The 26,560-nt window shown below is 37.9% G+C and overlaps 1 protein-coding gene and 1 long non-coding RNA gene across 2 annotated transcripts in view; one reads left to right on the top strand and one right to left on the bottom strand.

The window, feature by feature from the left end:
• The window catches only part of LOC134161970 (uncharacterized), a 182,197-nt gene that overhangs the window by 76,593 nt on the left and 79,044 nt on the right, over positions 1-26,560 (top strand). The gene's annotated exons all lie outside the window — the stretch shown is intronic.
• Positions 1-26,560, bottom strand: part of GUCY1A2 (guanylate cyclase 1 soluble subunit alpha 2) — a 147,070-nt gene that overhangs the window by 44,973 nt on the left and 75,537 nt on the right. Inside the window, exons 5-6 of the mRNA XM_062615353.1 lie at positions 19,591-20,076; positions 1,955-2,098 (exon numbers count right to left, since the gene is read on the bottom strand). Of these exons, the coding sequence (XP_062471337.1) occupies positions 1,955-2,098; positions 19,591-20,076 (630 nt within the window). The remainder of the gene's footprint in view (positions 1-1,954; positions 2,099-19,590; positions 20,077-26,560) is intronic.

Below are 26,560 nucleotides of genomic sequence, written 5' to 3'. Positions count from 1 at the left end.
ATTTTTCCTTTGCACTGTCCTTATAGTCTTTTCCTATAGGGTTTCTTATGCAGCCACTGAAATCAGGAGAAATTTTCTGAAAAGGTTACAGTTAGTAACGAAAACAGTCATAAACTGTGACTATCAGAGTAAACCATACACCTTCAAAATTTCCCTATATTTGCAGCAATCACTCAAAAGAAAGTGAAAAGATGGAGAAGATCTGGAAGACAGCTCTCCCAGAATGTGACAGTGTAGCTTAAAGGCATTAGCCAGCTATAGACACTGAAAAAACAGAGAAATCATCAAGCAATCTAGAAAATCTATTTTAATAGGATTAAATTAATACCAGCTTGAAAACACTATGCCCTCTGCATCTTCAGACATTGTCTTTTAATGCTTATTCTGTGTTTGATGAATGTCCACATGAAGCTTTAAAAAAAGTTTCTTCAAGATCCATAGTCCCAGACATTTTTCAGTATGTTATTCTTTTGAATGTGTGGACATTTTTCAATAAGCAAGTAGGTATTTTATGTTGATATTAAAAAAAAAATATCATCATCAGCATTGATGTATAAAATAAAAATATTTCATCCAGAACTCAATATATTTGCATTTGAATATTGTGCTTCCATACTATATTTCATGGTCTTTCTAGCTTGGTTGCCTTGCATCCACATTTTCCCTTCTGGGCAGAACAATTCATTTTGGATTACATATTTCTTAATTCACTATGCATAAAGAGTTCAAGGAATATAGTTCAAGATACGACCTAACTAATAGAAAGAGAAGAGTTGGAATGAAGAATTTGATTGCTCAAGGAGCATCATAGCAACATCCCTGAACACATATTTTAAAAATTTACCTTCTTTCTGTCATTTTAAACCTTCAAAACAGTCTTTCAGTAATTGGAGAAAAAGAAAAAAAAAAGAAAAAATCAGCAGCATCCTCATTTTTTAACAGACATGAGGAATATCAGTTTACAAAGTGCATTTTGAACTACGGTGTAAATCATCCCATGGGAAATCTGTCCAGCCTTTTCATCTATTCTCATATGGCTTTTGTTACAGGCTTTAGACAGTGTTGAATAATTGTTCTACATAATACCCGCATTTTCTTTGAAAACAAAAGGGAAAAACAATTTAACCACAAATAGGAGTGAGTACACTTAATGAAAACAATGTGTAATCTAACCCTTGAAAAAGAAAGGCACGTATATACCTCCATGGTTTTTCTTTCGTGCTGAATCTCCATCTCTGACCTAAACATTACCAATTTCAAATACTAGAGGCTGCAAAGTTGATATAAAATTAAGAAAAGCAGAACACCAGTGTAACTTTAAAATGGTACAAACGGATATGTTGTTTTCCACTTCCTGCTATCTCCTATACCAGATTAGGAGAAGGAACTGGAGTAGCATGGGAAGGAAGCACATTACAACTGAGAAAAAGCACCCAGTCTACACATTGTTCTTTTATACAGGTCAATAACTATTCAGAAAAAAAGGCATGTGGTCCCTTAGAGCCACAAAACTCTGAGTGCCCCTACCCTAGTACTGAAGTTCAGATCAGGAGACTACTTCCAAACTGAATTTCCCTATTGTCATTGCATACTGTATTTTAGCTTGTAGCATGAGACAGTCATGGATCATGTGAATTTTCTTCTCCCACTAAACTGAATTGGAGGCAGAGCTTCAGGAATGCATTTAATACCCTCCAGCCACAAACAGGCATTCAACACATTTGACAAGGTGACAGCTAGTCTGTGTGGTCCACTGTGCTTACTAAAGTAAGGCATATCTTACATGATTGTTGATGGGCACCAGTGAAATATATGTCCATAAAAAAAGACTGTGATATATTGATGCAATTTTAAATTCTCCTAGCAGTAAACAAATTTCAGCTGACAGAACATGACAGAATTAATCAGGTCTATGTACCTCTGACTACCTAAGAATAAAGATCAAAGCTGTTACCTTAATAGGGCTCCCATCCGGAGTAAGAACCTCTTCTGAAAGCTCCATCATCTTCAGTGCCATGAGGGCAATGGCTTTAGCATGACTAAGGCTTTTCTTATGGAGCCCTGCTGCAACACAGTACGCATCACCTATTGTTTCCACCTGCAGTAATCAGACAAATCAAATGTTCAAGTATGATAATGAGAAGAAAACCCTATCATTACTTATCTGCAATCAAATATCATTGCTTAAAATGTGTAAGTAAAACATCCATAAAATAAGCAATTAGACAACGGAGCATAATTACCTCAGTTTGCAAACAGGTGTAGTCAAAACCTGACATGTGATTGCATAGTGGTTCATCAACATTATAACCAAAGAACATCATTACATCTAGAACAGTGTATGCCATCAGCTGAGAGATGACAACATTTTCCCATAGCTGTAACACAGAAAACCCTGTTTTCCTAAATGAGAAACTGCTTACAGCTTTGACACCATCCTGGCTGATTTTGCTTTTGGGTAAGAATAGCACCACATGATTATAATTCATAATTATTATTTGCTCTGCTTGAAAATTATATCAGGAAGAGAATTAGAAAAAGCAAAACATCACCATAAAATCCAGTGAAGACTCTATAACTTCTCATTAGCAGGTAGCTTCTCCTGGTATAGGGATAATTTTCAAATAAATAGATGCTACTGCTACATACTTTTTGCTGTAGCTGTCACTGTTATTTTCAAATAAGTATTGTGACCTCTCTCTACTACGCAGGCTACCTGACTGAATTTCCTACCTTCAGGCATCAAGTTCAGCAGTATGATCCCTCTGGTCTTTTCAGACAGGTCTTATCTCTCTCTTATCCTTTATTTCCTTTGAAGAAAGCTGTCCCTCAGGAGCAAGTGAAAGCAAAAGAAATTACAGAAGCCCACTGGATCTGGTTAAAGGCAGCCTGAGAAATACTGAAGCCCTCAAGTTCTGCAGCTTTATTATCAGCATTGTTTTGCACTCCGCTTGCCCACACAGTTGCAACATGTTCTGCACACAGTCCATTAACACATGCCCAAGAAGACTCAGTCCTCACAGATTCATTCCAGTTTAGCTGTGCAACTAATCTGGCTTTCACCCTGCCCACAATGCTATAGGAATGCCAGTAAAGGCTTCAGCAAAGACTTGCGTGAAAAGAAAGCTTGCACTGAGGATGGAGTTGTTCAGGGAATAAATACAGCTGCTTCTTCTTTCTGCAGGGATTCTACTTATATTAGTAGATAGAGCTCTTCTCAGATTAGTTTCCAGAACTGGAAATAGTATCTCAAAAACTAAGCATTACAGGTAAATGTACCCAGAGCAATATGAGCAAATATTTCCCATCATCAAACCTATAGGACCTGCTACAAGTCCATTGCCAAGTTTGGCACCTTATCCTTTCCTGCTGACTGTGCAGGAGGATATATATAAGAAGCTGAGGGTTTCTCAAGAGCTGAGAGCTGAGACAGCTGTTAGCACTCCCTCATCACTTTTGGAAGCTCCTCATAGTACTTGTGTATAGGAAAAACATATAGGAGCAATCAATACTGCTGCCTGCCTTCTGTTTTATACATGCCATATCTCAGGATCTCTGTCCACAAGAAGTAGAGTTGCCAACTCCCTGTAGTTTAGGAGGTTGTCTTTCCAAAGACAAGTGGATGGGCAAGTATATTGCAGTGGCTGGTGACAAATGTAGAACTAGGGAACTAAATACACGGACATAGTGAGAAAAGTATCAGAAGTTAAAAAGACACTCTGGATGGCTAAGAAATAGATGCTAAACATATCACTAAATCAGAAGGAGAATACTAGAAATCCATTGTCATTCTTAAAAGCTGTGGACAAATATAACCAGTTTGAATAGAAATAAAGCAGTTACTACAAAAAGAGCTGAATCTATGATGTGAAATACAAAAAAAATAAATACAAATGTTGAATAATTTAATTTCAGAATAACTTTTCCACTAGGGATAGTTGTATTACACCACTGTAAGCAAGTACAGATCTGGGACACTATCATGTTCCTGAAATGTTCATACGAAACAACTTATTTTCTTAGCTTATTCCCATTTGGAAATTTCCATAGCTCTGTAAACTAATTTAACGGCTAAATTGCATGCACTGAATGAGTAGCATGACTGAAGTTTCATTGTACGTATCTGTGTACTGCCAGAAAAATTGGACCTAAGCTTCCTCATGACTTTAAAGTGCTTGTCCCTACGAAGTTCCTCTGACAGTAATACTGGAAACCAGGGGAATGGTTAGGACTGTTGAGACCAACCTGGTAGCTGAAACTGGGTGTGAAGACAACAGATAAGGCTGTCTAATGGTTTATTATTATGTGGCCCTGTTTTCAGTCGGTACTAAGATTTTTCCCAACTAAGCATATAAGCTGAAATTTCCATGCTGAGTATCTATCCAACTTTAACTTTGGCTCAGCCCTCCTTTAAAATTAGATCTGACAAATTTTCAAATTTTTTTCACAACTGCTTTTTGGGGTCTGCCTCTTCGCTCTTCTCATAAGCCCACTTTATATATTGGAAGGCCACAATAAGTTCTTCCTGTAGTCTTCTCTTCTCCGGGTTTAACAATCCCAACCCTAAGCATTCCCTCATAAGAGAGGTGCTCCATCCTGCTGATCAGTGCTGTGGCTCTCCTCTGGACCTACTCTACCAGGTCCATGTCTTTCTTGTACTTCAGACCCAAGCTGGAAACATCATTCCAAGTGGGGTCCCAGAGTACAGGGGGAAAATCACCTCCCTTAACCTGCCGGCCATGTATCTTTTTATGCAGTCCAGAATATAGTTGGCTTTCTGGGCTGCAAGTGCACATTGCCAGCTCATGTCTACCAATATCCACAAGTCTTTCTCTGCAGGGCTACTCTTAACCCGTTCATACCCCAATCTATATTAATTTTGGGATTACACCAACTGGAGTGCAGGACCTTGCACTTGGTCTTGTTGAACTTCATGAGGTTGTATTAGGACATTAAAATAGAAAGAGCGATGAGAGCAATACAGATTTTCATTGCATTTTAGAATTTCAGGGTGGGCCTGTCAGTGAGTCAGATGTGCATGCTCCTTGGCTCAGGAGCAAGAATTTGACCAGAAAAACAGAACACTTCTGATAGCTCATGCCCAACTGTCTTCTGGGTAGATCCTGGAATCCCTCTGCACACCAGAGAGTAACTTACTCCATAAATATTCAAGTAACTGCCAATGGAATTAAGAGAAAAAGAACATCCTAACCAAGGTGGCTAAAAATAGCAGCAGTTAGATCTGTTTGATGCTCTTCAAGATGATGATAGGCAGTCATGAAACTCCAGAGGAAATCTCTACCATGTGATAAACTAAATTATGAGGGTTTAATATTGCAGTGTGACTATTATAGTGCATTATTAGTAATATATTTGATTTTTATATCCTTCCTAGATACATATACAGGAAAATGTATTTTGCACTACAGCTGGAAAACATTATCCTGCTTCTTTTTAAAAATATATATTGTTTTGAATATTTCAACAATTTTTTGTATACTATTGACAGTTTTAACTTTATTAAGATTTAGTGCATTTTTGTTCTAGTTAAATTATCGTTTCTTACTGCTTTTAATATTTCTAGCCACTCACTGATAGCCTGACATATTCTTAGCTACTTTTCATCCCCTTTTGCTGATTTACCATTTCCAGGTTCACTGGAGCTTTCATTAATTGGGAATTAATACATGCATTGTTGAACAGAAGTGAGGATGAACTTGGATTTCAAAAATATAATAATCTATTGAGAAATGTAGGATATAAGTTTTATTCTTCATTAACAAATAAGTCAGGAAACACTGCAGCTACTTACACTGCTATAGAAAGGCCTTCTCTAAAGCCTTCTAGAAACCCAATTGGAAATGCCAGAAAGATTTTCAGTCAGGACCTCAACAAATCAAATATTAAGATTCATAATCAATTGAAGTAGTTGTGTGCACTCTACAAATCAGAAAAAGCTTCTTGGTAGACATCCTGATGCTGCTGAATACTGTAAAGTGACAATGCTTAAGACTTGCAGCAGGACGCAAGCAAAAATATCTTCTACTTTTGAGAAGTCATTTTCTACATACCCAACTTCTGTTGGTTGATACTATATGTCTCTTTTAGACATGAACAGTACTTATTATAGAATTTTAAATCTAAAGTTATTGTATTATAGACACATTCTTATTTTCTACCAATTTTAGGTGGAATATGGTTTTCAGATGAATCTGGTAGTCAGAATGCAATTTCTCCATTTCCAACGTGTCTAGAGAACAGAGGTTAATAAACTTTTCCCTGGGCAGCTCCAACAGGTCTCTTCTAATTACCAGTAGCTAAACTTTGTGCTGTGCTGTTACTTCACTGAGAAACAGGAAGTTGTAGCTCAATGATGTTCTCCGGGTACAAAGTCAGGGTGTTGACTCAGTGACAGTTTAGAAGAGAAAATGTGGTGTATCAAAATAACATCACTGCTTCTTTACTCTTCCTTGTGAATGCATGAATATACACCAATCATTATGTATATGAACCTCTAGAAGTAATGAAGGAACTGAAGTGTCACACTTCATTTCTCAGGACTGCACGCACATGGGGAAACACCGTTTTGTAAGTGAAACCTGCAATGGCAAATTTAAAGATTTTTGTCGAAAAAATTCAGGAATCCTAGAGGTCTCAGGAATCTTGCTAGCAACTTTTTCAAAGCACAACTTGGAAATAAACATGAAAAAATGTAACCATGGGGGTCACTCTTGTGGCATTTCTAACCTCAAATTCCTACTGCAATAAGGAACATAACATCCACTGAAAGAAGTACCTGGAGGGAGAACTGGCTCTAGTTTTAGCCCTGTCTCTTTCAGCAGGTTTGCTGTAAAAGCCTGATACATAATTTGTGTTATAACTGTTACAGTGGAATACTCATTATTATTACTTTCTTTTTCTTTTTTTTTCCACATAAGAGCCATAAATGTGTTTATTTTATGGTTTATTCCTTTTTAATGGGTTAAATTATATTCATCTCAAGAAGGCTTCTTTGCTTATGATCAAAACTCCAAAATTCTCATGGCAGTGCATAGGTGTTTATTACCTTACTCCTAAGGATTATAATATTTAGTAGCTATTCACCCTAAAATATTCTATGCCACTGTCTTTATGGACTGTTAAATGTTTTTTTGTAAAATAAATAAATTGGAAATAAAAAATTGTATTGTCTTCACTATAGAAATAAATACCATTAGAATATTGTCATACATAAATAAGAGCCCTTAATACAGGTTGCACTAGTGATTTTAGTTTGAGTTGGCTGTCCCATTGAGATAAAATTAACTGCTGATGGAGCCCTTCTCAAGCCAAATCCATTCAAGGGACAGTCATCATTCAGCACCTGCCTGAGATATATATAGATAGATTATATACATATATATATATATATATATGTATATATAAAGACCAGATTTTTCTTTGTTTTTTTCCTCACAAGGCACTGGAAAAAAAAAATTACAGTGCAATTCTGGATAAAGAACTACAGGACAGTCCTGTGTACCTTGATGTTATACAAGTGAATGCAGGATTACTTTGAAAAGTAAATACATAAGTATTGCATAACCATCCTTAGCTCAAGGATGCTTTTCCTTTAGAAAAGAAAACCTTTCAGTGGTACATGCACGAAGAAAGACATTATGCTGTCCAAAGTTTATTTGGTTTATTCTGTTAGCATGTATAGATTACCTATATCACACATACAGACTTCACATAGAATAACTAAACTCAGCTATTCTTCAGCCATGTCTTGATTCCTTATCCTTCTTTTATAGAGCAACAGATATTTCTTCAAATTCAGTTGATTTTTGACATGCATCAAATCCTGCTTGTGGTCTCAAATGTTTCTGTTATTATAATCACCAGAAACATTTATTTCTGCTGAAGTAAGTACTGGTTCATAATCATTATAATTTGAAGTTGGCAGGAAAACTTGGAGTATTAAACTGTTTCTTTATGCTCCATACCCTGTTTACAGCCACACTATACGAAGTGTATAAGCTATATTTAGCTGAAGAGAAGCTTATTACTAGACTGCTTCTTATCACTTCTGAGGAATCTGCCAATAGCCTGAAACTCTGCTAGTGCTGGGAGATAGTCTATAAAATTTAATTTTATAGAACTGAAATAATAACAAACAGCAGTTGCAGTGATACGAGTTTCCTCTTAAAAAGCTTGAGACTGATAAAAAAAATAGAAATAAGCAGTAGGGAAAAGAGCTTAGCTATCACACTTCAGTGGTCTCCTTCCTTACTTAACTTTTCCCACTGAGAAAACTATTTTTCTGGTTTGGATGTGGGTTTTTTTCCCACAAAGAACATAATTCTCCACCTTAAAATACCTGCCTCTTCTTTCACCTGTTGCCAATGCATGTTTCCTCTTTCCTCCACAAATAAAAGACACTGTTCTAGGTGCATGCAATCTGTACCGATTGGTTAGCACCTTTCAAAATAACAGTATGCAAGAAAACTATCTAGAATTCAACTGAGTAAGTATGTCTCTCTTTTCTAACAAAATCTATGATTCTTTTCCTGATAATAACATTATTTGCACTTTGATCAAGCCCGCAGTTGATACCACACTGGGTGGGACAGTCTGTTTGCCATCCTAAGGGACATAAATAGGCTGGATAAGTTGGCCAACAGGAAACCTAAGAAATTCAACAGAGGTATGTGCAAAGTCTTCCCCCTGGGAAGGAATCTCCCTGGAACTGATACAGCCTGGGGCCAACTTCTGAGGAGAAGCTCTGTGGGAAAGACCCTGGGGGTTCTGGTGGGCACTTGGGCCAGCAGCACATCCTCGGAGCAAAGATGGCCAATGATAGCCTGGGCTGTATGAACAGAGATTGGGGAAAGTGGTTATTCATCCATTGGATGCATTCATTAGATGACACCTAGATACTTCACCCGGTTTAAGGCCCCTCAGTACAAGACAGAGATCGATAAACTGGATTCGGCTCTGGGGAGGGCCATAAAGATGGTGGGAGCTGAAGCACGTGCTCTGTGACAAGAGGCTGGGGGAGCTGGGCTTGCTCAGCCTCTGGACAAGCAAGAGACGGTTTCAGGGGAACCTAATAGCAGCTCCAGTGACTGTGGGAGGTCTTTGAGATGACAAGGTGGGCTCTTAATCCATAATCCTTATGGGTTAGGAAAGAGGGAAGCCTGTGAAACTTACTGACCATAAGGTCTCAGATAAAAAGAACTTTCCAAGTTTTTAAAGAATAATCAAACATTTCTGCAGACAGCGAGGATTTAAATAGATGCTTCAGCAAATACAGTGATAAAGAACATAATCTTTGTATTTTAAGGGCATAAATCTCAAAATGACAATGCTAGAACAAAGTCTGCTACATGTATCTGACATTTCATAAGTAGCTCATGGGGCTTTTTGTCCTTCTTCAAGTATCTGTGCTCAATACTGTCAAACGCAGACCATTATAATGCACTAGCTACAGCAGTTTCTGCTATAATCCAAGCTTTAACTATTTGTTACACTCTGTCTCCCAATATACCTATTAGCTATACTGATATCTTTTTTTCTCTGTATTTTATTATAGATAACTTTACTGCTCAGTTGAGTCACAGAGTTGCATTGTTTGGGGCTGCAACAGTTTCCCTGGTGATCATCCAGCAGATTAGTATCTGCCAGAATGTCAGCCTTTCTTTATTGTTCTCCAGTGATCATCAGTAAAATTACCACCTCAGTTTCCATGGTTGATGAAATGCTGTTAATATTTCTCTTATTAGCTAAAAGTGAATAGAATCAGCAGTAATGTTAAGGACCCTTGAATACTCCATTGCATTTTAACAGTCAATCCTACATGTTATTGATTGTTTCAATGGAAGAGAGTAATACATAGTTTTTTGGACCACAATCATCATATCCATTTGCAAAAGTCATGGAAAGTCAAGATTTGAATTAATCAGTAAAGTATTCTAAGGAACCCTACTGAGAGACAGCACAATACTCCTGTTCTGTGGTGATGGGAGTTATTCTAGTTCCCATTATAACAAAAAGCAATGAAATTAGGAAAGAAATAACTTGTGTTGATGCTGATTATATGACAGAAATTAAAATGCAATGAAACTTTATTTTACTCAGTCAAAATGCACTCTGCATTAAAAAACATAACATGACATAAAACTATGTAATGTGATTAAATAACTAAAACTAAAGCATGCAAGAACTAGATGGCACAAGCAGGAAAGAAGAAATATTTCTTCTAATAACTTTCAGCCTTTCTGTATAGGCTGAAAGTTAATAAGATGTAGACTACATGGGTGAGTTTCAGCTCACCTAACCAGAGATATCTCTAATATAGTAATCTGAGTATGGATTATTCACTCTCAATTCTTTCCATAATCCATGAAATTAAATGAACTGTAGCAGTCATCTGACCTATGCTAAGCATCTCCTTCAGGAAAAGAATCTCAGACTAAAAATGATTCACACTTACCCTATAAAACCATACTTACCTCTGCTGACTTTGAGAATAGTCTATAGATGACTACTTCTATGTTATAAATAGCATTGTTTCACTTCTGTCCCAGAACAGCAGGAGAGAAAGAATGAACAAGACCATGTGAAGAGACATAAGGCAGACTGAATATGGAAGTTCACTGAGGCAGGTAAATTTTAGAAGTAGGACAGTGCAAGTTTTGGGAAATCAAGCAGTCCTTCTGGAAAACTGATTTTTAGATGGACAGATGAGCCTTTCTACACTCCATATGACAGTTTCCTTTCCACTCTTAGAGATTAATCCAGGCTCAGAACATCATTTATTGGAGAATATGAAGTTTAAGTGATTCTTATGATTACATTAACAAGAAAATCAATGACTTCTAGCTTATTAATTTTGCTTTGAAGAGCTGGGAATAGTTTCTTAAGCAACAAAGTCAGGCTATGTCCCTAGCTGTCTCTTGGAGCAAGTGCCATCCATACTGGTCAACCTGGACTTAGAAAGCGTATCTTAGCTTCTTATACACCTAGGTTTCCTTTCCATGGAGCATAAGAGTATTTAAGGAGGTGGTTTCTTAAGTCTCATCCCAGAATGAAGCCAGGATTCAGGATGGGAATGCACCAGGAACTGGAAGCCACAGACTGAGAAAACTTAGTTTGTGAAACTGTCAGAAGAGTCCAAGTGAGCTGTTACCTTCTTATGCACGGCAGACCCTGTGATTTCCGAAGTGCACTACAGAGTGCATGTTCCTGCTCACATTAAGTAACCCCATGCAAAAAAAGAAAAGATTGAACGAGTGTGTTAACTGTTAGTGCTAAGATACTGTTTGTCAGCACAACAGCAGGATTCTGCTTAGCTCAAAAAATCCTGTATCTTGGCATGCATATTTTGGCACGCAGGTCAGGGATGTTATTACTCACTAAGAGGAGGGAGGGCAAACGTGAACTATTTTGGGCAGCCTATGTTAGAAAGAATTGAACAAGTCACATAACCTAAAACACACATTCTAAGGAGAGAAATGTCAAAGAAACATACTGGATAGAAACTAGGTAAGTTATTCCACTGAGAGATGAGGTGTGTGTGTCCTTTCTCTGGAGGCAGTAGGTACAGTTCAGAAAAGCCTCCTCTGAGCACAGCCTAAGTATACTTGATCCTGAGGTAACTTACAGATCTACATCTGTCTATGTAACAAACAGGGAATACTGACTTTTTTCAAATTAATAAACATCTGGGTGTTGTGGGTTTTTTTTTGGGGGGGGAAGGTTATGTTGTATGAATAGAAATTGAAGCTTACTTCTGTTTGCATTTTGAAGTATTCTGTGTGTTTTTCTACTGAAGAGATTTGGCAGAAAAGCTTTGAAATAGTTGAATTGTGCAACACTTTAAAGCTTAACAACGTCTGTCAGATTAAATTACTTACACTTTTTGCTGAAATTAATTCTACTTGGATACAATATTAATTACAGATTCCAAAAATCTCTGGGATACCTTAAAAAACCTCCTGTTTTTTAAAGTTTTAAAAGTTTTCCAGATATAATTTGAGAATAAGATTATCTTCAAATGGATCAAAAAATCTCCTTCCATTTCTACCTCACTATTTGATTCTCTTAGTTTCTGTGTCTCAGGTTTTCAAAATTAATTCCTAAGCAGTGAAATCATAAGCCTGAGTTTCAAGGTAACTCTGCAATGCTTTTATGACACTGCATTCTGCTTTTGGAAATAGTCCAGTGTATGGAAAATCCCTCCCATTTGAGCAGGAATGGATTCCGAGTGTCCACCTATGAAGTTCAGAAATCTGTTTATCTGGTAAAACTATTTTTTCAGAAGGAATGTCTTACTATAAACCTCAGTCCCTTTCCCATGAGCCTAATTATACAGCAATTGCTCTCACTAGGCCTCAGGGCATTTTATTTTTAGTGAGTTTAATGATGCTATATGCTGGCAAATTCAGGATTTTGCAGGAAGACCTGTATTCAAACTCTTTCTGTAGCACCTACTTAGTCTTAAGCACAAACCTTTGAGTATCCAGTATATGGAGGAACCCTTTCATGTATGCCGTAATAATATCAATGATTTTTCCTTTATGAAACGAAAAGAGACAAATGGTACTTGCTGCATAGAATTATTATCTAGTATTTTAAAAGAGGTTTTTACTAGTTCAAATAGAGACATCTTATGAGACTTACAGTTCACATGATGTCAACATCAGGTTTGTTTCTAGTCACGGAATACAAAAGTCATGGTGCATAAATGATTTCTCTGTGCTGTAAGGAAGTATGAAATTGGAAAAATCACACCAAATGTGGCTGATGAACAGAAAATGTCCTGACTGGCATTCTTCCTTGTGTGAGGTAGTTGCAAAGCCAAGCAAAGAGCTGTTTAACAAAATAAGCAAATATTAAAACAAATATGCATAACTTAAGATACATGTTTCAGTTTAATGTGACTGCCCTTCTCCAGGTGTAAGATTGGTCTTAATTTGATATAGGTATACCTGCTATTAAAAGAACTACTGAACAATGTCTTCCATAAGTTTTAATATATCTGTCTTGAAATTCATACATTGGCTATTTTCTCTTAACTTACCTAAGTATCCTCCGCATTTATTTATATCACATAAGAAATTAAGGTGCAGTCATGAATGCTATTTGAATGAATGAAAAAAAATGCTGCATCTGGGCATGCTCAGGTATATGAAGGAAAGCCATATGCTGCCACAGTTGTGCTAGATCTGACACAGTACTGGACTGTTTAGATGGAAATAGCTTAGGCTGATGGAAAGTAAGATCAACTTTCTCCAGTCACTTACGGATACTAAAATTTAGAACGTACAAAACTTGACCCAAGAAAACAAAGGATTTAAGTATTAATGGTAGGTTTTATAAAACATAGCATGGGGGAGACAGTGTACTGCAACAGGGCATGCTCTTAGCCATTGTTCCCATCCAGCTGCTATGTCTGGGCTTGCTCCTCAATATGCAGCGGGAAGCCCCAGAGGAGGATCCCCTTCATGGTCCTGTTCAAATACAAAGTCAAGATACAGCCAAGGTTCATTCACACACAACTGAGGACTTGGAAAGCACTCCCAGGACCTGCAAGTTGGTTATTGGCTCTAGGCTTCCCAGGAAGATTGAGGGAAATGGAGAGAGATACTTTAAACAAATGTGTGCTCTTCAGGTAAGAGAAAAGTGGAAGGAGAGAGACAAAAGAGAAAGAGAGAAAGAAATAGATACAAGCATGGTATTCTTGAGGAAGAAATTATATACAGAAGCAGAAGTCCTATACTCTTTAGAGGATTCTTGAGTGATGAATTGCCTAAAGCAGGGGAACACGCACAGATGTTTTAGTGCTTTGTGCAGGTCTGTATGCTTATAAAGAAAAGAATAACTCTTCTGGACCCTGCGTGTCTGTTGGCTTCATTTGCACATCTCACTAAAGACAAAAAGTGTAAATCCTCCACAAGGCTACAGAACAATGAGTTCTTAAAGTAATGGGAAGTCTTAAAATATCCTGGAGCTCTTGGGTGGTGATACAGCAGATCTGCAGGGAAAATCCAAGGAATCTTTTGTGGGTTTTGTTTGTTTGGCTGGGCTTTATTCTTTTAACTTAACCCGAAAATACTTCTGAGTTCCCCAAAAAGATAGGTGCCCCAGCTTTCCCCTGACTTCATACTGCAGTGCAACGCACCTGCATGCCAGCAAGAACACACACAGCCAGAGAGGTTAAGGAGAAAGTCAGTATTATAGCCTGCTCAGAGCAAGAAAAGGAGGAAGGTTCAGGAGCCCTGTATGGTGGGGCTTCAAAAGAACAACATGCTGAAGGCCAGTTCTACCAGGCTGGTGGCACCTGGGAGAAAGCAAGCATCTATTACCCATTTTGTTCTATTACACATTCAAAACCCACTGACTTTAACAGGAAGAAACAACACCTAGTGCACTAGTAGTTCCTAAAACACCTGTTCATCTTAAATCAGGTATATTATGGTATTTTATGTGCATTGTATTGCTCATATAAGAGTACCAGAATTGTTTACATATTTTAATTGCATTTCATAATGACCTTCATAATAATCTTACAGATGCCTAAGCTGAAGCTAAAAGAATTTGAAAGCTTCTCAAAATGTTTATGTAGCTGCACTGAGCTTAAAAGGTTAAAACTTCAAAAGTGATGGAAAGAAGATAAAAATCATGGTAATAGATTTTACATGAAAACTTGAAGACTGTGTTTTTTAACTGATAAAACATACAGCCTGAAAACACTCAGAATAGCCTGAAGCTCATGACTCCTCTAATTGCAGTAATCTTTAGTCATTATATCACTGATAGTAAGCTAAAGAACATATATATGAATATGTACAAATATCAGTTCTCAAGGAGGGATAGTCATAGCACTGAGAAAGTACTGGTATTTTCTGTAGAATTATACTGATTTCTGAAACCTCAACTACCAGTGTAAAAATGTAAGTAGTATTTTTAGAAAATGTGAATTTAAAATCAGGTTCCTGAAAACATTATACCACAAGCTCAGTATAAACAGTGTTTTTCAGAACTGGTGAGTATCAGTCTCCAGTGATTGCAGAGCAGTCCAGACTTCCCACCTTTTTTTAGTCTCAGGTTTCTAAAGCAAGCAAAAAAAAAAAAAATAGCCAGAGTTAGGTATATAAAATCAGAAAAAGAAGATCTGACAGGCTAGCTGTATCATTCAGGAAAAATAAAATATCATTCAGTGTAAAGTAAGTGAAATAATGTTGCCAGCAATAATAACCAAAGAGAACTCCAAGGAAGCTGGTAAAGGACCTCAAAGCTTGTGTGTGGCACCACTCAGGGAGTATCAATTTAGCGATATAATGAAAACAAAAGAAAGAAGAAATTCATGTAACAAGTTTGTCAATTATAACCATAAAATTAACCTGCAGAATTACGTTGTCTTATTCAGTAAATATTCAATAAACTTCCAATTAAAATTTTGACAACAAAGATGTATGGCAAAGACATTTTGACAGTTCATTTAGGACTATCTGCTTAGACATGGAAAGTGGAACTCAGCACTTCACAGAAAGTGAAGTTTACTGTTATGAGAAAATGTGCAAATGTCTTCAAGGACAAATGCTGCTCTGTCCAGAGAAAGGACAAAGAAACTAACACCTACACAAGGGAGCCTGGTTCTGCCCTATTTGGCTTGACGTTAACCAGTCAGCATAAACAGTCACCCAGCTAGTGCATGTATGGTTAAAAGAACAGCTGCCAAAAAAAGTACATGCTGCCTTTACTCCATGCAGTAGTGAAAGGGTGATGGAGGGAAACTGGGTTGTTTCAGAAAGGAAAGTAAGGGGGAAACAAAGCAGGCCTACACAGGCAAAAGGATTCAATAAGAAAAAATACTTTAAATGTTTCTATGTCAAAGGCATATTACTTGGAAGGAGAAACAGAAGCTGAGGAATCTTATGCAGGGAGGATTTCAATCCGTGTGGTTAAGTTTTAAGTACCAGCAGCCATGGCTGCATCATATCTAAATAGCTTATTTGATAAAGAGATGCTTTAGCTGAAGCATCGTTTTGCAGCACTTGGCTCACAAACAGGAACTCACATACACAGAAAAACAGGTCCAAACAAAGAAAAATAATCTGGCCAAACAGTATTAATTTTATGCAAAACAATTGCTTTCAAAATTTACTGACCTCTCTCTCCCATTACTTCTGCTTCTGGAATCCATGTTCCTATTTGCATGTCCGCAGACACTAGCTTACCAAGCATGTCCCCTGCATTACTTTGATTTGCACTCCCTGCAAACAGCATCTTTTCTCCCATTCCCCAATTCAAAGCCAAATATAATTAACTCAGTCAGCAGCACCAGTTTCCAAATGCACTGCCAGGTCTCATTTCTCTCACATCCTCTCCCTGCTGTGATTACCCCAAGATTTCTCTCTTGATCTTTCATTAAGGCTATATGTAAGCAAATTTTTTCCAAAGTTTCATTTTCCAAAACACAGATTCTTCCAAATTGCTCTCACTGTCACCAGGCTCATATCATCATGCATATCATTTATGGCAATGTTCTACCTCAGCCTAGACAAATGTGATGTGTCATCTTTGATATCCATTCAAAATGCTGCCATGAAGTTCCTTTTCTGAGCCCATTATCTCCATGTATCTTGCTTACCTATGCATTCATCTGTTGGTCATCCTTTCTCTACCTCATCAGTTATACCTACTTACTTTCCTTTCCAAGAATTTTCAAAGTCTAATTCATTCCCCTTCAACCCTCCAAGAATTTCTTATTCTGTATCCAACAGCTCATTATGTTTGCCCTCTATGTCTGACTTGTTAAATGCAAGGATCTTTGTTCTTCTTTCTGTGCCATACTTCTCTGTAAACAGCCCTGAATGAATAGTAAGAGACAATTAAAAATACATCTATTGTCTGAGTCCAAGATTAGAAGCACTGAGGTTCTGAATTCAAAATGCTGTTAACAGTAAAGCTGGGTGAAAAATTTACAGCATGGAATTTATTTAATGAATTTTGCTTAATTTTCTGTTTACAAAATGGTGAATTTTGTATTCAGAAGTACTTGCCAAATAATCTTTACAAATTATCCTTGCTGTGTTGCTTAAAACCAAGAGAATTTGAAAACTAATCTGTTTTGATGTGTATACATGAGGAATTTCTGTAGCCTGGTTACAGGAGTATATCTTAGAGGCAGGCTGTGGGTACAAATCCTGGTGATTATATATCTAAAATTCACTGCCTGACAATAACTTCTAAAATTACAGTTGTGGTGGTGGTGGTGGTGATCATTCCTAGCAATACACTTACCTTCCAGAATACCATATGAAACAAATGAAAAAGATATAAACACACAAGCTATTTTTGTTTTAAGAGTGCAAATGCTTTTTTCAAAAGAATTGTCATTTTATTTTAAGTCTGATTCTCTAAGGAAAAGAAAAAGGGTTCATTGCCTGAGTTTTGTCTTTCTGTAATGTTCAACTGAGTCATTTTCACTCAACCCCACAGCAGCTTTTTTAGACTTCTGCCTAAAAAAAAAAAAATATGAAAAAAAGATCTGGGGAGAGGAAAAAAGACACATAAGCTCCAAAATAGCCAGAGTGCACACTGCCTTGCTCATGAGTGGGCTGTGGAGGGAAGCAGGGGATGTGTAGGGAGGCCGAGGGGACATGGGGGAGTAGGGAGATGGAGGAAAACCCAGGATAAAAGGATCTGGAAAATAACTGGCTATATTAAGGTAGTAACAGTGGAGAAAAGGTGTTAGAGGTGTAAGAAATCCTTCCATACAAAATTAGGTTTTGTTTATTCCTCTGCTCATAGAATTACATGGGGGTCTTAACTTTTTGGAGTATTTATTCCTTTTCTGAATGCATAAATCTTACACCACCCATCTCAGCAGCCATTATCTTATTTCACAGGTCAGGATAGTACTTCAATACAGTTAACATCTTTCTATCATCTAAAGCAGCACAAAGCTAGGTGAAAGGCAGAAGGCCACAGCCTGAATGGTATAATATTCCTGACCTATGTATAAACATTCCTTCTTAGTGTTCTCACAGGACTCAACCAACCTTTGTTCCAAACAGGTCATAGAGTTTTACATACTTTATTTCCTATTCCCATGCAACCACGGTTTTCAACAAAGAATGTCCTGAATGCCTCAAAAAAGATGACTAAAATTATTCATCTGGGAAAATACTAACTACACCCATGTACTGGATACAGCATGTGAAACAGGGTCACCAGATATCACTCTTGACCGTGGGTCAGAATTTCCTCAAGTCCTATTCTCACAGCTGGATTGAGATCAAGTGAAGCAACATCACATCAATACAAACTGCGATCAAACTTCCAATCTTTTCTGACTATATCACTGATAAAATTTTCAAACAAGGGTTAGTACCTTCCATTGCAGTCCTCTCCCAACATGGCCTTTTGCTTCTGAACATTAGTAAAACAAACCACTAGCCCAGGAGCATAAAACTTATATACAGCTCGATCTTTTACTTTGCTCTACTGTCCTACCAACATATATCTACACCATGGTCAGTTCTACCTGTGGTATGTGTTGAAACTTTACAGTTACAGTTGTTTTTTAAGCGGGTAATCAATATTTTTGGGTGCTTTTTGAAGTGTTGTACAGGCTAAAATTGAAAGATAAACCTTTTCTCTATAGCCTATCAAGAAATACTACTTGAAACGTCTTGAAAACTGGTGATTTAGTTTGGAAGCATCAGACACAAAATGAAGTCAATATATAATTTTACAGCTACATTTTTTTCCTTTGGTGTATTCAGTTATAAAAGGAAATTTGCTTTGCTATTATATACAAAAATAAAGGTATTCCATATACAAAATATATTCTCTGTAGACTTCACAGGATAATTATACAGATAATATCTTAACTGCACTTATTAAATTCTACCTGCCCACTCTTTTCTCTCAAACACATAATGGACACCAAGTCCATCGAAGAGAAGGGAAGGTGATGAGGTTGCTAACAGAACCAACCCTTGCAACATCTCCTTTTCTGAGGGTAGTAAAGGAGCATGGCACTCCAGTGCCATGTCCCACTCGTTCCATTTACTATGAATGGACACTAGTTGTCATCTTCAATTTTTCAGTGTAAATTTAAATCTCATAACAATTTCTTTTTAGTGAATGCTTTGTTTTTTATAGAAAATTTGAATTCTTTCAGATAAAAGATACCTACCTAAACACTAAACCATTCAACTTTCAGCTGAAATGGAATGCATTTGAGCACCAGCCAGGAGCTGCAGCTTGGGCTAGGATAATCACTGTGCACTTCATCATCCTTAGGACATTGTGGCTGATGTGTCACCTAAAGGAAACTAGGCTATAATACAGAAGGAATGCCTATAGGAAAATAGGAATATGAGGTATATATGGAGGAACCATGATGACAGCTCAGCATCAAAGTGTTTGATTTTCATTATGTGATTTCAGATTTATTTTTTCCATACAAAGCAAAAATATTGCCTTCATGGTTTTACAGAGAAGGTATGTGACTTAGAAAGATGGCTACTGGGGTTTTTATTTTCCCCCTTTAGTTTCAGTTAGATTTTGCTAACTTAAGACTTGAGCTGTTACCTTGTAGATGTCCAGGAATCCACACTGATGGTCAAACCGTGTGTAGAGTTCGTTCAGCATGCTGATGACCTGCATGGGCGTGCACTGCGCACAGATGGCTGTGAAGCCAACAATGTCCGAGAAGAGCATGGTAACATCATCAAACTTCCTGGCCTGAACCTGCTGCCCCTGCCACAGCTGCTGAGCCACTTCTTCAGGAAAAATAGAAATTAGGAGATCTACGGTTTTCTTCTTCTCCTCTTCCAGGGCTTGATGTGTGCATTCTAGTGTTGCCTTCAGCTTATCCATTCGTTTTTTCAAGCCATCCTGGGCCTTTGCTTGCTCCCCAACCAATATGACATCACGAGTAGCATCATGGATAGGTATGTCCGAAAGATGGAGGCCTCGGCCCATCAGTTCATCCAGCTTGTCCACACAGGGGGAACCCAGAAACAAAACTGAATTTGATTCTGGCACATGAATCATTTGTCCTTTAATTTCCATCACCTGAAAATCAAAAACAGAGATTAGAAAAGAAAAAATCTTAGAAGTGTATCACCATTCCACTTTTCCCATCCTTCGTCTTCAGCTAAAATAGTAGCCTTTTATACAGAAGCCTCTTACACTCACATGTTCAAGCAATGAGACTCACAGAGTCTACTCACCAAGGTGTCAGAAAACAGCCTATACTGATACAAAAGTATTCTCAAATCAGATGTTGGATTCTATTTCAACCCAGTAAAATAAAGAAGTAATCACAGTAACATGTAATTCTCAGAATGGTGTCTAAATAATGTTTCTAAAATTTGCCCCTGGACTGTAACTAGCCTTAAAAGCAAATTCCAGAGTAGCTCATTCTCTTTAACTTAGCTATAAATTATGAAAATCACAAAATTAAAGGTAAATTATAACTACAACCACAGGTTAGTGAAATGGTGATATAGCTTCCATTCTTTTTTCAACGAAACAACTGCTAATTTAAATGTGGCCAAATAGGATAGGACAGAGTGTAGATTTAGATTAAAGATTAGGAAGAGGCTCTTTACTTCCTCTGTGAAAGTGATGAGACACTGGAACAGGTTGCCCAGAGAAGCTGTGGCTGCCCCATCCCTGACAGTGCTCAAGGCCAGGCTGGACGGGGCTTGGCAACCTGGTCTAGTCGAAGGCGTCTCTGCCCATGGCAAAGGGGTTGGAACTGGATTATCTTTCAGGTTAGTGTGAATGGAATAGAAAAAGTTTATCAGTTCTCCTGTTTCCTATTTGCTTTCTCATACATGCAGCAGGGTTGAAGGCTGACATTCTGTTAGAGTCTGCAGACTTCTTGGTGACACAGATTCATGTAATTTGTATCTGCAGAATAGAAGAAAGAACAGTAGGAAAGGAGTAGCAGGTGGTTCATCATACTGGTTTATAGATCCTCCATTTGCCTGTTAAATGGCTTGAGAGCTGTTCAGTGGTTCATACCACTGAGGCCGTGGCCTGTTCTCTTTTGCTCCATGATGGTAACCAAGCACAAAATTATCAGACTGAATCAGTCAAAAACCAATTGTAATGATGTATCTGATAGTTGGGGCTACATTCATTCTGATTTCTATTAATTTGAGTCACACAAAAATAACTGTCAAATCCTGCAAAGGAATATTTCTTACTTGAGTATTGTATTAAAAAAAACAAACCAAACCAAACAAAAAAAAAACAACAAACAAACAAAAAACCCAAACAAACAAAAAAACTAACCAAAACCCACACAAAACCCACAAAGAAACAGAAAACTAAGATGAACATGTTTTGTTTAAGCAGAAGATAATTAAATCAGATAAACTTTGTAAATTCAGCCTGCATAGCCTCTGCCATGAAAAACAATCATCGTTAATGTTTTCATTCCAGGACTGCACAAAGATCAGAGCAATACTGTGCTAGGTGATCTAAAAATCCCACAGCCCTTACCCCAAGGATCTCATAGTCAAGCCAGGCACAACGCACAAACTTTGTGCATGCAAGAGCAGTGTTAGGCACCATAATGCCTTAAACCTGTATTTTTCCATTCCACACAATCCACTGAAATAAAAAGGTCTCCTGCAGTCACCCTTTCTTTCACCATGTAGGCATTCTCTCACTCTCACAATGATTCACTTTATCATTTAATCCTCCTTCCATCTATAATCCTTCCAAGCAAAATAAGAAAACCTTAATCAGAGAATCCAGAGGTGTCTGTAATAATGATGGGATTTAAGCATCCAGAGATCTGGAAGTTCCTGCTGAGCTCAGAACCACCCCTACATGGCTCCTTCCTTTTTTGGGAGAGATGCTGGGAAGCTCCTGTTTCTATTAGAGTTTTTTTACTTCAGACACTAGGCTATCATTGCAGATCCTACTGTCAATGTGGGGAGTTGGCTTATCCTGATCCCATGCCCCTCTGCCTCTATACCCCACTCCACTACCAACTCAACAGATGTAGCTTCAGATGTAAGCCTGGGAACACAGCAAATGAAAGTCAGTGAAAGCAACGAAAATTGTCAATATTCTTAATTTATATTCCTGCACACATAATAATATATAAATTTCTAAGCCTTATTTCCTCAGCTTCGCTCTGGGAGAACCATCTCCATCAGAACGCTGGTCAGCTACCTAAATGGGCAGATTTAATGCTCCAAGACTCTTTTTTTCAGTACGTAAGGGCACTGCTTTCTTCATGCATGCAGCCTCACAGTTTCAAAGGCCACATAAGAAATTGTTTTAACTCTGAAGAACAAATTGCCAAATGTGTTATACATGGTATGGCATTTCTAAATTCTCTTCTTAGTTTGTTCCTCTTTCCCAGACAGTTTTTGTTTTCTGTTCCTAGAACCTCACTGCTGTGCAAAGTAAATGTATCTCATATTACCACTTCACTCTTCCACCTTTAGGTGAAAATAGGGTGTCAGCTCAGGAGGAGGGAGTGTGACCACACACCCTCCCTGAGTCAGCCTGACCTGGGGGGTATGCTGCTTGTCAGCAAGGCATGGCACCTGGCTTGGAGCCATGTTTCTTCTGTTAACCTGCTGTGAGACTAGAAGGAAATTCTGCATCCCTCTGTGCTCCTGCTTTGCCTTTGGCAATTTGAGGTGTTAAACTCTTTGATGCGATCTCTGTCCATGTGAATATATTGTGCCAACCCTCCCCGCGTCGATTCTTCTCAGGAAGCGCTGACTGAGTGAATAAGGCATTAAAGAGGCACTCTGGAGTCCTCCACTCTGCTTCAGGCAAATTATCGACTCTGAGTGCTTATCTGGCCTTTCAGCACAGCAGGAACAACAGTATTGACCACCTTACAACACAAAATTTGAGGCTTCCTTTTTTTTTTTTCCTTTTTTTTTATTTTTTTGCAATTATATTCTTCCTAGGTAACTCCTTAATCTCTGAAAGTGTCAAAGGTTCAGTACCATTTTGGCTTGATCTGCTAAATATTATTATCATTTCCTCTGCTCAACAGGAATTGTCGATGCTCCCTATCACTCCTTTCACATTACTTTACTGATTCTGATGTCCTACTCAGTCTTGATGACTGAGGAGTGTTTTAGAAAATGGCCTAACAGCCTCTTCAAGTTGCCAAATCAGGAAAGTGGACAGCAGAAGCAAAGTTGCCTCCGATTTCCTAGGGAGACAATAGAAGAGAAGAGCTAAGACTGCACAACTCAGTTTTTGAAAAGCCCTCTCCAAAGAAGTTTGAGATTATTTGGACTGTTTCTAGAGGACTTTGGTCTGCAACTTGGATCCAGCATAACCTCCATCCATTTCTTTGGACTCTTGCCTCTTAGATCCTTCTCTGCATCTTAAAGTATAACTAAATGGAACAGGACAGTAGATTTGCCTGAAGCTTGCCATAGCAAGTCACACCTCTGAGTAATTTCCCAGAGCTCGACTGCTTTTACACATGGAAAATAAGCACACATGCAATCCGGATAATATAATCTATCTTTCTTATAAGCAGGGAAAGACCAAAACCAGTTGTATTTCATTGCTGCTACATTCATTACTTTCTTCTTTCTTTAATTATATTTTCACCAAATAAAATAATTCCATTGTTTTCAGAGGATGTTTTCCTGATCTACAGTGATATAAGAGAACATTTTGAAACGAGCAATTACACATCCTGATTTATGGGATTTTGTTTCTGTGAAATGATGGTGCAGCCTAAATTGCTCTAGGATAAAAAAACAAAAACCTACCACAGAATTTTACTTTCACTGCAAACCCACTGCAAAGAAAAGGGAGCAAACAGAAGGGGCCCTGCTTCTCAGGAGCTCTTTCAACCTCTCTCCCCAGAGACCCACCAAGGAATACAGACATTCTCTATTGCTGCTGTTTAAGAACGTAAGAGTGTCCTACTGTGCTGTACACCAACAGCTACTTCATTAGGTACACAATATCCATCGCTCTGCATGCTCTGGATGCAAGCCATCCTAGGATTAAGTATGGATCAAAAGCTTATGAATCAAATACCAACTCCACTGCCTAGTCTAAGGAAAAGCATGGGCAAAAGCCTCATTTATTGAGCCGATGGAAGACACCACTTCTTTGTACAAATACAGGTTTATAACAATCATAACAAAACAGCAGCTTCCATTACACCTATGCTTTATTGAAAAAACTAAGAGAAATATATATCATCTCCACAAAAATTAAAAAATATATTTTCAATCAATGCCTACTGCAACTGAATAAACAAGTCATCATTTGCTCAACAAAACTCAGAATGCACTCAGGTTCTTGCAAAGTATAACTCAGAGCATTTGCTTGCAAGTTTGGATTTCCAGCTCAATGCATTGTCAAAAGAACACTATTACACACAGTAGCAAAGTGAGTGTTACAAATTTCTGGTTATTTATAGAAAACCCTGGGGTGTTACATAATATGCAATAGTCTCCAGACCAAAGAGACCAAATTTAACATTTTCAGTATGTCACATACTTCATGAGCATAGAATGTCAGCATGAATATTGCAGGGAACCCACCAGGAATATTTTCATATTCTATAACATGAAAGAGGGAAAATTATAATGCCAGAATCATTAAAATACTTTGGTTTTAAACTTGGACCTCCAAAGTGATTTTTTGATATCAAAAGAGTTAAGAGTGTAACACATTAAAAGCAACACATTAAAAGCAAACAAAACAAGGTTAGGTAGGACCTTCTTCACATGAAGCATAGGTGTGCATGCCAAATCAAAGCATGCAGCCATCTGTAAGTAAATGTGCATGGGGAAGAAGCAAAGGACAGGGCTCCATCCTTTGCACATCAGTCTGTCAAAGCAACTAGACAAACAAAAGGAAATGGTGGTTACACCTGAAAAGATGATGAGGATTTATAATTTCTCTTTTGTTGCTTCAAGACACAGAAATTGCTTTTAAGATGGTACTCCAGACCGCTCCTTGTTAAGTCCAAGATAAGTTCTGAAGCATAAAAATCATGGGAAAAATGATTTCTTGGAAGGAACCCCTGTCTTCACAAGGTAGCAAAAAGCTGTAACTCTACCCTATGTGTGCCTGAGTCATCTCCTTCATGGATGCTCCAAAGCAGAGGAGTGTATTAACTCAACATGGCAGATGGGCAGAGATACTGGTGCCAGGCTGCATGGCATGGAGGTACAGAAGATAGTTGCTAAAACAAGAGGAAGAAACTCACTGGTGTTTCCAAGATCATTTCAAAATCTCTTTTAACAACAATACACTGAGATTACATTGGATTTTTTTTTCCATTAATAATAACCTTCATATACTTAAAAATGATCTGTCAGGGTCCTGAAGGGACTATTGTCCTGACTGTCCTTGCCCAGCCCCACAGGGCTCCCTGCACCCTGCCCATGGCCCAGGACCCCATGTCAGCCCCTGTCTCAGCAATACTGATGTGGGACTGATATCCAGCTCTCACAACTGTCTGGACGATGCTCTTAGTCACATGGTTTAGTTTTGGATAGTGCTGTGAGTAGCAGGTAGTCGGACTCAATGTTCCTTATGGTTCCCTTTCAACTCAAGATATTCTATGGTTGTCTGTTTTTCCTTTCACTGCAAAATCTATTTAATCCCTTAAGACTGCTTTCAGGTCACACACATTTATATTAGTGTGGCAACTTTTAGGTATTGATAATGCAGTTCACTGCTGCTTTATTAAAAGCCAGGATACCCTATGCAGATGTACAGCTACTCCAGCAACACAGAGTTACAATTTTACAGCATCAGGGTTTAAAAAAACCTATAGAGGCCTCATGCAACTTCTCTGTGAGATTTGTATTCTTGACAAAAGTTTAAAATGGACAGCTCTGAGAAGCTGCAGATCCCGGGGACATTCCAGCTTAGGGGATATTTCACCATTCTGTCACATAACTTTCATTCAGCCAAGAGCCTTATTTTAAAAACTCCTGAAAACCAGAAGCCAGTTCCTGCTGTGTGACAGGAGCTGTCAGAATAGTGGTAGCAACAAACATGCTCCAAAAAGGAGGTCCCCAAGCCACACACTTGTACCAATTTTCATTTCAACCAAAGCAAAATGCAAAATATAATCAAAACCACAGTTTGATTACAACAAATGAAAGTGTAAGGGAAACTTTCCATATTTAATATTCTTTCTGTGTTTATGAACAAATGGGAGATAATTACATTACATTTACAGAGAATGTATGTTTAACACTGCTTATTTTAAGTCTTTCCTGGGAAAAAGAAATCGATTATTTTTATTGCATTTTTATTTCCAGTTTTAAAAAGGAATGGGGAACAAGAAAACAAGAATGTAACATTTGAGAAAGTCAGTAAAGCTTTCTGAGAAGTTGGTTCTCCACTTCAAGCATTAAATCTCCATTAGCCTGACAAGACAGCGAGGTGGAAGGTGACACAAATGCACATTCAGGTTGCCAACTTCACAGAGGTAAAAATCATGCTTGTTAATTGTTAGCAATTAAGTTACCTGAAATAATTATCCCAAATTAATAGGTATAGTCCCTTAAAAAACACTTTT

Source organism: Pezoporus occidentalis, unplaced genomic scaffold (assembly GCF_034315485.1).
Source record: "Pezoporus occidentalis ecotype Australia unplaced genomic scaffold, CSIRO_AGI_Poc_V1 ctg18, whole genome shotgun sequence".
In the NCBI taxonomy this organism is placed as follows: domain Eukaryota; kingdom Metazoa; phylum Chordata; class Aves; order Psittaciformes; family Psittacidae; genus Pezoporus; species Pezoporus occidentalis.
Note: the sequence above shows the minus strand (reverse complement) of the source record. Positions and strands in the feature narration are given on the sequence as shown.